General features: G+C 30.2%; 1 protein-coding gene across 1 annotated transcript; it reads left to right on the top strand.

The window, feature by feature from the left end:
- Positions 1-220: 220 nt before the first annotated feature.
- Positions 221-8365, top strand: LOC114390365 (sister chromatid cohesion 1 protein 2-like). Its single transcript, XM_028351085.1, has 13 exons — positions 221-536; positions 1708-1960; positions 2209-2252; positions 2338-2384; positions 4887-4945; positions 5067-5302; positions 5422-5533; positions 6142-6299; positions 6376-6617; positions 6836-6872; positions 6961-6985; positions 7118-7247; positions 7964-8365. Exons 1-13 carry the CDS (start codon positions 422-424, stop codon positions 8081-8083), a joined length of 1578 nt encoding a protein of 525 aa, XP_028206886.1. The 5' UTR covers positions 221-421; the 3' UTR covers positions 8084-8365.
- The last annotated feature ends 4817 nt before the right edge of the window (positions 8366-13182 follow it).

The raw sequence follows: 13182 nt of genomic DNA, 5'->3' as shown, positions 1-13182 counted from the left end.
AAATAATTCATTTAAAACATCATGAATCCTAATATTTAAAATTAAATCTATTTGTTTTGTTCAAAAATCAATTAATGCACCCTCCTAAAACGGTAAGTTATTTGATACTTTACATTTTAGTGCACAAAAATTAAAAAAAAAAACATTTTTCTTCTTCATATATATATATATAATTTTGTAGTGGGGTGATGTTACTGTTTTTCCGTTTACAAGTTTGTTTTGAGTGTGAAGAGCTTACTGGGCACTCTAGTCGACCGTTTTTAAGCAAAGGTACACTCTTCACACCTCTTGCTCATAGCAGAAGCAACAAAACATTTTAACTCTTTACAATGTTTATTTTCTTTTCATTCTAACACTCTCATAACACACACACACACGCACTCACTTTGTTGCAGTGTTGAGAAATAAAACAAAGAGAAAAATGTCTAAGGCCAAGCTCACTCGTTTCACAAGTGACCCTGTGAGGATTGCTGCTTTCTGCTTCAAGAACCTGAAGAAAACTCAGGTTCTTGATGCTGACATTTCTTCTGCTGTTGGTAAGTCTTCTCTCTCTCTTTTTTTCATTCCTTACACGGGTCTTCTCTCTGCTGACATTTTTTGTTTTGCTTGGAAAAAACCATAATTTTGGTTGGTTTGTTTCAGTCTTCACTGTTAGACTAGAAAGTTCATGTTTTTGCGTTGTTGTGTTTCTAATGCAGAAGAATGGTGATGGGGGGGAGTGTGTTTTTATGTTTTTTCTGTTTCTTGTAAGTGGTTTGGGAAATTGGTCGGAAAAGGAGCAGTTTTGGTTGGGGTTAGTTGCAAAATTGCTGATTTACCTCTGCTGGCCAGTGAAAATTAGTGGTGGAAGGAATTTGTTGATGGAATTGTGAATATTTTATTGGTTGCAAGATACCCTTTGGCTTTTGATTTAACAAAATGGTGTTAACCCTCTTGGTTGTTATGTGGTTGAGTGTTTTTTTTCTTCTACTCTTTGTTTTGTATATTTAATTTTTATGATTGTTTACAATTTACATGTCTAAGTGGTGATGATGAATGTGGTTGCAGTCACAACGTTGGTTGAAAACAAAATCGGTTTTGGTGAAAATCTATAATTAGTAGTCATAGCTTGTTTACTCATAAGTGATTAGTATTTAGTACTGAGCAGCTCTAATGTAAGACATGATTTCTCTTATTATTAATACTGTACATCATATGGACATACACGTGTTGACTGATTAGTAATACAAAATTTTCCTCTTAACTTCTCTTAATTTTGTAGTCTTTGACAATGGATATTTTTGTTATATTGATTTTGTGTGGAATTGTTGGTCCAATCCTGATTCAAAGGAGACTATAATTGCCAAGGGGAAAGGTCCCGGGGCCAAGAGACCCTAGTGCTCTGTGTTCTTGGAACTAACCATGCAGCAACTATAATATTTAGCATTTAAAATTTTTCTTCACTGGGTCAAATATGAAAAATGTTAAGCTAATTAGTTTTATTTGCTCTTATCAACTGGTCAATTATATTTAATTATATTAGAGGTTGGTAAGAGTAAGAGCACTTTTATATAGATTATGTTTGATGGTGCTTGCCTGCAAAGTCTTGTCAGTTCCCAAAATTATTAAGAATGTTTTAAGTTCTTTATATAATATGCCTTGTGGAATTCAGGTTAACGTTATGCCGTTGTTTTGCCATTATTTTCATTTCATTTTTACCTTCTGCAGACAAGATTTTGCAAGAAATGGATGGTGTATCCTATAGAGTGCTGGGCTATCTTCTTCTTGGCACTATCAGAATATTCTCCCGAAAGGTTGAATATGTGCTTGAGGACTGCAACGAGGTTCTCCTCAAAATCAGCAAATTTGTCATCCACAAAGAAGGCTTAATACCTGTGGAAACCTTGCGTATGCCTATTACCATACCAGAAAGGTTTGAGTTGGATGCTTTTGAGTTGGATGGACTTGAAGATGCTGGCAGGTAAGCTCTTATCAAGTTGGTTAGCATGTATTAGGTCACCACAGTTTTGCACCTTGCAATTGCTAGGATGTATATACAACAGTACTGCTTGTACTATTTTTAATATTCTATATAATATATATATATATATACTTCTGCTGATAAAAAAAAAAGGTAAGCTCTTATTAGGTTAGAATTCAGAAGATTAAATGATTATGGATTTTTCTTCTGGTTTTTGACAATTTTATCTTGTATCTTCCGTGTTTCAGAGGCCATACTGCTCCTCCAGAAGAAATTACGCTTGGAGACAAAGGTACTAGAATTTTTTCACTATTTTACTTTTATAGTAAATGTAATCTTATTGAATTGTTTGAGTAATACACTGTTAAATGAAACAGAAATTGTGTGTAGCACTGAGGGATTTGGGTTGTTTTCTCACGAGAAGGTATGCTTTCCATAATAATTTTAAGCCTTACCTGAATAATGTTTCTTCCATTTTATCTATGCAAGTATTTTTTGTTTTTGTTTATCTTCAGCTCTTCACTAATATATGCCAAATCAACTTCTGTCTAATAAATGCTCTTTCTCTTCACTAATATCTGTTTGTATTAGTTGGATTCTAGAAATAAACATTGAATTCTGAATAAATTGTAGAAATAATTTAGTTTTTAGTATGAAAATCAACAAATACAGGGTTTCTTCCTAAGCAGGATTTCCCTCCAAAACACCAAAAAACAACAATCTGAAACCTTAATTGCCTTCTGCAATTGTCACACAATGCAGATATCACTATAACTGAGAAACACCATTACAGAATTCTAACTTTCTAATTTAGAACTTGGCCTATCAATGCCTTTTGGTACAAAAGCAGCCTTGCCCTCCGGACTGAAAAAATGTTTGAATTTGGTCCCTACAACTCAACCCTTTCATCTTCATCTTCATCTCCCAAAATAAGCTTCCTTAACTTCCTTTCAAGATACCCATGATGTGGCCCTCATGTTTTTTGCCACATTGAAAACAATTAACTTCGCCCAACATACTCTTAAGTAAATGGCTAGTGCCGCAGCTTTTGAACAATGATTTTTTTGTGAATTACTAGTTGTAGAACTTGTTCCACTGTATTTCTATCTGGTTTCATCCTTACAAAAGAAACAAAATGCTGTTCTAGAGCTTGATTAGGACTCATATTCCATGGGTTATACCCAGAAATAGCCAAGACCCCGTGTTCTCATGTTCAACACCGCACCAAGCAGAAAGACGAGGATTTCAATTTTTTCCTCTAAACCCAATCATAACTAAGTTAATTGTTCAAAAGGGGTAATAATCAACTTTTTTGGTCAGATTTGAGTACAAACATAATTGTTTGGGTAAAATATTCCCCAAAAGTTACCTTCGTTTTGACCTCTATTAATTCACTCCGTATAAGAGTATTTTTATCCCCTATTTCTTTCTTTCTTCTTCCTTTAGACTTCCAAATTCACATTCTCCTAACTATTTTTTATCTAATTTGTTCTGTTCTTTCTCTATTATTTCACCATCGTCTTTCATCTTTTTATTTCATTGCTATATTCTTATTTCTTCTATTTTGATGGTGATTGTGAGTTTAAATTGTGATGTATTATTTTATTTAAAATAAAATTTAATATTTCTTTAGAATATCCTGCTATAGCATTTTCAGAGTTAGCCACTGTGTGCTGCTGTCCCAGACTGATAACTATTCAAACATCAACAAAATGGGGTTTCCTCCTAATAAAGAGCTTTTACCTTAAAAATTTCAAAATGATGATGTAACTCCTTAATTGTCTTCTTCAGGTGTATCACACAACCTATATATCACTCTAACTATCATGCAATTGCATATAACAAACGATAAAAAATTAGTTTCCTAATAACATAATACAAAACTCTAATTAATTTAAAAATTGACCTATTAGTATCTTTCATTGATTGCCACTTGTATGCTGGTTAATAAGTACTTTCACTTATGGAGGTCCTCTGTAGAGATTTTAGTTGATTGTGTAGCAAGCAATGCGTAACTTACATGCCAGATACTATTTTGCTTGGACTCCGCCTGAAAGCTTAAACTTTCAGGTGAATTAGTCCTTTGCATTCATATGTGACAGTTATCTTGTTTTTTTTTTTGTTATATTCAATGTCTTTCTGTTTTTGTTTTTCATTTTCATATTTCTTGTTATAGATTTTCTCCTGATAATATTAAAGTGGAAATCAATGCAGATAAGATTTAATGATATCTTTTTGAAACAACTATAGAGTAAAAATGGGAAATAGATTTGTACCAAATATACTGGAGCTTATCCTTACCAACTGAGTTAATTGATGGAATATGATGGTAACTAATAAGTTTGTACAATAACTGTAGACTATATAGTCATATATGTTTGGAATAATATGCAGGATAGGGGTTGCAAAGTGGGTTCATCCACCAAAATATTTTTTGTATTGAGGGAAATTATAGTATATTATACTATATATAAGGAATAACTCTTATATACGTATAATGTTTATAGACATAATTAATTAAAAATGTAATTGAATTAAATTAATAATATAAAAAGGCAATAACATGCTTATTGAAATTATATAATGATCATCTTGCATTTTTAATTAATTATGCTGGTCAACAATTTAGTTATTCAAGAATTGCTAAATACTTTGGACGTGCCTTTGGTGGGTTGAGTCTCCCAATCTATTCTGCCAGTTTTGGCAGGTTTACCTGTCAAGTTCAACCTTGATGATAGACCAGGTGACTTGGTTAAATTGAATTTTGTCTTAATTGGTAGCCATCATATGTTATAGGCTTATTGATTGAGGACATTTTCATATTCTAGATAGTTCCGAATTTACTTAAAATAGAAAGAGCAAACCCTTGTGTTATTTTCTTGATTCTGCACATCCTAAACATCTTGTTTTTTTTTTTACTTTGCAGTTTGAGGAATTTGATGTCGGTGAAAATACCAGCTCTTTTGATCAAGATATAGTGGGAAAGTATGTCCATCAAAATTTTGAAAATTTTATTTTCATTATTCCATCATAACATGCTGCTGATTATCTTTTGGAATTATTGTATATCTTCTTCATTGAACTTATTTGTGTAATATACTTGCAGTGCTTTACTATCTAAACTGTTGAATATGATGGACGATGAAGTTTCTCCACAAAATAGTCCTACTGATTTACTACCGGAAAGCTGGGATAAATTTCAAAGCAGCATATCAGGCTTTCAAGAAAATGTTTCAGATGAAGATGATGAAAGGCTTAGTGTTATTCCACCTAAGTCAAAAAATGTTGATGCAACTCCTCAGTCAAAGTTTCAAGGATATTCAGCTGGAAGACCACAACGAGGTTCATAAAACCATTATTCTGCAGAAGCCTTGAAATGCAACTGCTGAATATTTTCATTATTTGTTTTTGTTATATGGATCATTATACTTCTTTTTTTCTTAAAAATATATTTTTAGCAGATTCTGCTACAAAAGAGTCATTGCATGTTTCCACACCAGCTGCGAGGGATCATCCTCCCTTTTTAAGGAAAAGAAGAATTATTCTTGATAGAATGATTCTCCTGCCTAGCAAGTATGTGAATATTCTTACAAGCCCTTCTTTTTAATCATTCTATCTTGCTATCTATTCAAATGTCTGAAGTTCTTCTGTCACGCCATTGTATGAAATACAAATCTTTGGTGCTTAACCTTGTTTTCTTGAGCACAACTGGTGGTAAAAGATTGTGCCATGTATCAAGAATTTGAAGCTACTATCTTACTGATAAACTGTAATTCTCTCAAAAAATTTAGTATAATATATCCATTCACATTGTAATTAAAAAATGTGTCATAAGTGTATAAAGTTTTATTTTACCTAATTGAAACTTTGCTGATTGTTAGAGAATGTTATGGAGCAGAAAAATCTGTGTTAGATATTTTAGGAAATATTTTGTAAACGATTGTTATCCTAGAATTAGGCCCATTTAGTTGCATTTCTTACTTTTATAGAAAATCCCACAAATCATTGGTTTCAACTCTATTTTCTTTCCTTTTCCTATTAATATCTGTATGTAGCTCATGTGCTCTAGTAAATGAAATAACAGCTGTTCCACTCATGATAGAATATTAGTTCAGTTCTTATTTGGACATTCAAATCTTGATATTGCCCTCAACAGAGTGTTACATTTTGAACCATTTCAGGGTAGTTAGAAAGAACATAGAGAGTGCAAAGGACTTGCTTCGTTTCCCTTTCCCGAGGGAATCACGTCGTACTTTACTTAATGCACGCTGTGTGAAGAAACACAGAGAATCTCCCACTTCCAGTCTTCCTGATAGATTCTATGAGCCTTTGCTTCCATGTAAGTTTGATTTTTATCACTTTTCTTTTTCTTTTTGTTTATAAAATCTTCTCTCTTTACTAACTTTTTTCTCCAGGTTCTTCCTCTGAGCTTCAACTCCAATTCTCTAAAAGGAAAATGAAATTACCTAATTCCCTAAAGATTGTGGAAACTCCAGGGAATCCAGATGTGCCAGAATCTCCCACTGCTGGCCCTCTGCTAAGCCCTTCCCAATCTTCATTTTCCCTTGAAATTGAGGAAACTCCAAGAATGTTAGATGTACCTCAATCTCAGGATTCTAGCATTCAAATGAATGAAGTGCCTAATTTGATTGATGAGGTAAAGAATAACTAAATGATGAAAATACTCTTTGATATTCTAACAGTTACACTGTGATTAGTTTGCATTACATTCATAATTATCTCCTCACAACTCACATAAAGAAAAAACATATTGTTGTATTATCTAGGAACTTTGAATTAGTATGAAACTTTAGATTGTAAGATAGAGGAAACTAATCCTAGTACTAACCCTTTGTTTCATTGTGTTTGTCTCAGGAAATAAATTCATGTGCAACAAATGAATCAGAATCATGTAAGAACTCTTGCAAATCGTCATTTAAGTTTTATTAAATTCTATGTTTTGCTTAATAGTGAATGATTTCTTTATTTTTTCTTTACAGTAGCTGGGTGGTCTGGTCGAACCGGGTGAGATGATCTTCTTTTTAATAGTGCATGATTTCTTTATTTTTTCTTTACAGTAGTTGGCTTTTGGAATTTCAACAGTTCAATTATTGTTTACAAGATTGGCTTATGATGGTCTTCTTTGATGATGTACAGGAAAGTTGCAAGTTGCTTGCATCAGAGTTTTCTACATGCAAGAAAAGAAAGAGAGGACACCATAAACTTTTCACAAGTCTTTGGAGGCCAAGCACGGAAAGAATCTGCCCTGTTGTTTTATGAAGTACTGGTATGTTCAATTTGTGTTTTAAGATTCTATTCATGCTTATGAAAAGTTTGGTGACTATTTTTCTTATGGCAAACTTCTATCTTCATTTTCTGTGCAGAAATCTGAATTATGTTTTCTTGGCTTTTCTACTCTTCTTTTTCTGTAGATGACATACTTTTGTTATAGGATTAAAAATTGTTCTTACTAATTGTACTTCTTTGAGGGTGATGGGTGCCCTTTCATTTAATGGATCAACTTTGTTGTCTGATTGGAATATTAGTATGTAAATCTACAATGAAAGGCAATGGGGAACTTATGTCAGTCCTCTTGCTCTTTCTTAACAACAATATTTTGTAGCAGCAAAACAAGTTGATCCTTTCAATTTACTTTATAGTTATTTAACTTAATAATTCCCACCCCCCACCCACCCCCACCACCACATGAAACAAACTGCAACAATTTATTTTGAGTGAATTACACTTACATCTCTTGAGGATTCATCAAATTCCCTCTAATTCTCCTCATTTTACTCCCACACTAAACACTCTTACTTGTTTGAAAAACATTACACCCTATACATACAGGCACACCATTTTATCCATGACATGGACCCCATAATGAACCAATTTTTTATAGTTATTTGTGTCGTTACTTTCTTATGCAATAGAAAATCAACTCATTACTCTGATCGGAGGTGGGAAGATGTTAACCTTGTTTTTTGTCTGATGTTTTTTCAGGTTTTGAAAACTTCAGGATACGTGGATGTGAAGCAACAAGAAGCTTATGGTGATATTGCAATCTGTAGACTCCCGAAATTAGATCAGATTTTTTTATGTGATGGTGGTCTATTAGAATGACATAGGTAGATATCAAAGGCAATGTATATAGAAATAGAAAATTGGTAGGATTCTGGTAGATTTTATTAGCAGTAGATTTTTTTTCATTGTAATTATTTAATTTAATTGTACAGCATTACTTTATTTTAGCAATACTTTGCCAAATTTGTGGATTTGTGCCACAAGTTACAGTGATGGCAAAGCTAGAAACTTTAATATGTAAGTGATGCCAGAGCCAGAATTGCTCCCATTTTGGCAAATGATAGTGCTTATATACAAATTCAAAAATGGTTTTGAAGTCTAGAGAATGCCTTGTCTAAACTTGTTTCCTTAGTCTTTTGTGTGTGTGAAACATGTGCTCCAATTTACGTTCTATTCGTACGTTTTTTTATATTTTCTTTGGTGTGTCTTGTTTCTTGGAGTCGAAAAAGTGAAGAACTTGCCTCAAAAAAAGAAGAAAAAAAATGAAGAACATTTTCACAATCAAGTAGAAAATTCATGCTTAAGCTACCAATAAGGTTCAACAAGTTGGTAGATAATTGAGTTTGTTAAGTATGTTTGGGGGTTTAATTTCTTGATTGCAAGCTTCAAAGTTGAAGGTCTAATTTGGCTTAAAAAATAGTAAAAGTAAAAAAAGTGAGCGTAATAACTGTTAATATAAAATAGGTTAAATTTGCTAACTACTTTAATTTAAATTAAGATTTTCTATCATGCAGATTAACTAGAACTATCTTACATCTTCTAAGAATTAAAACAAAGTGCTCGGCCGTAGGATTAATTTAATAACTTTTTAACTGAGGTTCCTGACAACTGAATGATGTTAGAAGAAAAAGAAAATTGATGGGAGGATAGAAGATACAGTTTTTTTTTTTTTTACAGGAGGATAGATAGAGTTGAGTTCATGTATCTGCTATCATTATATTAGAGCCTTGTTGATCACGTTTCGATATTCTTTTTAAAAAAATAGTCATTTATGTTTCTTAAAAAAATCTTTCATAAAATATTGATTGTGATTTATGGTACAATTTTAATAGAGATAGGTTATGTTAACTAACAAGTTTTTAATACTGGGTATCTATGAAATTAAATAAAATTTACAGATTAAAATAAATTAAAGTGAATAATTGATATTTATTTGTGTATAATGACAACAACAAGATTACAATAAGATTTGTGTATACTATCCAAACTAATAGAAGTCAAAGTTGTCAGCTAAGCACCTAAATTCAGAAAAAAAAAAAAAAAAAGAGAGAGAGAGAGAGAGAAGCTAAGCACCTAAATTTGCTGATTTGAGATAAGATGCTTTACATTTAACTTTATTGTAAGAATAATTATATGCAAATCTTGTTATTAATCTCTTTCTAGTAATCTTCTTATTAGATAAATAAAATATTATAAAGTCCCTCACCTTATAAAATACTTTTAATTAATTAAAAATAAATATTAAATGATTTTTATATTTTAATTTAATAAATAATCTTTTTTCTATACAATTTTTTGTTTTTGTTTTTATTTCCTTAATTAACCCCTTGAAAGTATTCAACATGTGTCAAAATAATAGTAATATTTCTTTTTCATTAAAGATAGTACACGTAATACCAACTCAACAGGTGCAGCAAGAGATAACGCCAAAAGATAACTTATGTAATTTTAACACAAAAGTATTATGATTGACTAATAGCTTATTGAAATAAAATATTTTGAGTTTGATTCAGAGGATATTCTGCTTAACTTAGTTGGCTTTTCTCTTCTGTTTTTCTGGTACCATAGCTGCTTACGTAAGAATAAGAATAGGCGATGTCATTTTTATTATTATTATTATCAATATACATAAATTTATTAATTTTATTTAAAAAATATTACTAAAACAATATTCCTGATATTTATTTTTCACTCTTCTTTTCATCCTTAAGTCTCCTTAAAAATGTGAGTGGCATGAAGTGAAGCAAATTTTCTTGTATCACTAGGATGTTTGTCGGAAAGGATTCACCAAATGAAATATAGCATTTCAAATTAAATTAATTATTAATTAGATTGATTTATATCAGTTTAATTAGTTAATTCATTTTGTATTGATCTATAGATTGGTGAAGTTGTGTAAAACTTGATTGCTTTTATATGTAAATGAATGATTTATTTAACGAAAAAATTTAAATTTTATTTTTTTATGTAAAATTTTCATAAACCAATCACAATCAGTCACATATTATACATTACAAATTAAATTAATCTTAGACCCAACTAGGGACATTGAAAAATATATATAGTTTCTAACCCAAAACAAAAAAAAAAATATTTTTTTAAAAATTTGAGTTAAATCAATTTTAACTGGTTCAATTTTCTAATTTACCTTTAGTCTAACCAATTTGATTATTCGATAAATTATTTTTTTTATTTTATATTGGTACGTTTGAGACTTTGGCACTTAAAATTTTCTCTCGTTTTTGTCAATTTTTCTTCTTCAGTGAATTTGAACTTCTTATAATACTATCTAGTGTTACCAAATGCCTTACTTTATGTATATTAATATTTCTCTTTATGATATTTTTAGTGAAAAAAATTAGTAAAATGTATAAAGTGATAAGTATAGAAAAATGAATATCAAGTTATTATATCCTCAATCAAGGGAGATTTTCATTTTGACAGCTTTTCTCTTTGATGAGCATATAGAAATAAAGAATTTAGATTATGATATTGACATTGACATTACACCAAACTTCAATAGTTATGAACTAGGTTTGGTATGCAAGCTTCAAAAATCCATTTATGGGTTATAATAAGGAAGTAGGCAATGGAACAACAAACTCAATAAAACATTTAAATTTGAGACTACTCAAAATCAAAAGTTAATTACTCATTTTTCATTAACAAATACATTCTTAGTTTTACAACAATCCTAGTGAATGTTGATTATTTGGTTCTAGGAGTAAAAGTCTAGTTGAAATCAATTTCATAAGTAAAATCTAGATAAGGAATTTAGCATAAATATCTTGGGGAAACAAGAACTTTTTTCTTTGATTTGAAATAATAAGGATAGCCAAGGGAACTACTTTATATAAACAAAAATATACATTGGATTTGTTAAGAGATATAGGTCTTTTGATGTCTAAACAAACCAATATTGATGTGACAAAAATACTAAGGAGTTAAATTAAGGTTTTGAAAACTTTTATGTTCTTAAAAAGATTTCTAGTGATTATTTAAAAGGAATTTCTTCGGTTTAAAATATTATTCTAAACTCGAAATAGAAATTCAAGTTGTTCACAATGAAAACATAATAGTATTGGGAAAAAATCTTTTAAAGAAAACACTTTTGTTTCAAAGATGAGTATTTAATAAGAACCTTTTGATCAGACCCAATTTGTTTATGTTGTTTAAGATGTAAAATAACTGATTTGGTGTTTTTAATTAAAATCATATTTCATATCTATGTAAAAGAAAAATGAAAGAGATAGGAAAGAAGTGTGCACATATATATTTTATACTAGTTCACCCTAACCTTGGACTACGCCAAATTCTCACCTTTTAAGATGAGATTTTCACTAATACAGTTGGACCAAAAACCATTGGATTTCACAACCTTACCTATCCCACTAGACTTCAAACCGAGTCTATGCTAGACTAACTACACCACACTAAAATTTCACTCTTATCAGATACTTCTACATTTTACAGAAAATGGATTTGTGATTCTTTTACACAAAGAACAAATCTTCTCTTCACATGAGGGATTCTACTCAAGAATATAGTTTCACACTTTTAAATAAGATTATTACAAGTTATTAAGTGCAATATAGAAGTGAGTCACTCTGACACTGGGACTAATCCACTTATGATTTAGTTGGAGCATTTGCCCCCACTAAATTTATTTATTTTCTTTATATAGGTGTAATAAAAAAATACCCCTATAAAAATAGGTATTGCTCTTATAAGATAATTTTTAAAAAATATATATAAAAATATAAGAAATAAAAAAAGAGAATAAATTGATATTAATTTTACTATTTTATCTTTTTAATTTTTGGATTTAATTATCATTTTGGTCATCTAATTTATTTTTTAGGCTCAATTTGGTCTCTTTAGGTTTAAAAGGTTCAATTATGTTCTTTATTTTTTTTAAATGAGTTCAATTTGATCTCATTTTTCTTTATCATCCCAAAATATTTTCAAAAAATGAGAACAAATTGAATTCACTGAAAAATAAAACCTAATTGTAAATTGTAAAAATAAAGGAACTAAAGTGGATCTAATATATATATATATATATATATATATATATACAAATTAAGAGATCAAATTGAACCTAAAAATAGAAGGTCAAAATAATAACCTAATTTTTAATGCTCCAACTCCTATAATATACATTCAATAGAGCACAATGATTCATTTACTAACTTACACTACATGTTTTTCATTTGAGTGATTTCATTCCAATTCCCAAATAGAGCAAGAAATGGATTAAGAGAGTTTATAATTTAATATGTTTCTCTACAATTAATTTTGTGAAGAATAAAATGCACAATCACATAAGAAAAGATGAATGGTTGAATGATTATTAAGTTCCATACATAGATATTTTTTTTTATAACATTAACAATGAAACAATCACAGAGCATTTTCAAAGAAAATGCATAAAGGACAATTATAATTTGTAAAAGTTCAAATATTTTGGATTATTCTATTTCCATGACATTATGTATTTTGTAAAATCTTACGATATTTTTATTTTTTTAGAAATATCATAAACTATTTTTTGCCCACACTAAGAATTTTTCTTGGATCTATCACTACTCTCACGAGAGGGTTGAAGCTAGAACATAGATTTCTCACATAGAGATTTTGTTCAAGATGTTGCAAAAATGGAATGTCTCAACTTGTTTCTTCATAGCCTTCGAAAGTGCCTTAAAAAGATCCTAAGCAAATTGTTGGAGTGAGCTCCACACAATTGACACTCTTCTAGAGCAAGGAGGTTCACTTTCCAACTGTCATGATGTGACACCTGTCAAAAACCATTTTGAGGTTTCATCCTGAGAAGCATTCTAAAGAATCATCAGAATAGTCATTATTATGTTTTGTTGAAACTAAGTTTGTGCTTTATTCAATTCTCCTAGTGAAAATCA

This window comes from Glycine soja, chromosome 16 (assembly GCF_004193775.1).
Source record: "Glycine soja cultivar W05 chromosome 16, ASM419377v2, whole genome shotgun sequence".
Taxonomy (NCBI): Eukaryota; Viridiplantae; Streptophyta; class Magnoliopsida; order Fabales; family Fabaceae; genus Glycine; species Glycine soja.
Note: the sequence above shows the minus strand (reverse complement) of the source record. Positions and strands in the feature narration are given on the sequence as shown.

What these genes read in the sequence shown, in the direction of transcription:
- LOC114390365 (XM_028351085.1), top strand. Translation starts at nt 422, where the DNA reads ATGTCTAAGGCCAAGCTCACTCGTTTCACAAGTGACCCTGTGAGGATT. An exon ending in ATGATTCTCCTGCCTAGCAA is followed by an intron (nt 5,534 to 6,141) that starts GTATGTGAATAT and finishes GAACCATTTCAG; the next exon opens with GGTAGTTAGAAAGAACATAG. An exon ending in TGCCTAATTTGATTGATGAG is followed by an intron (nt 6,618 to 6,835) that starts GTAAAGAATAAC and finishes TGTTTGTCTCAG; the next exon opens with GAAATAAATTCATGTGCAAC.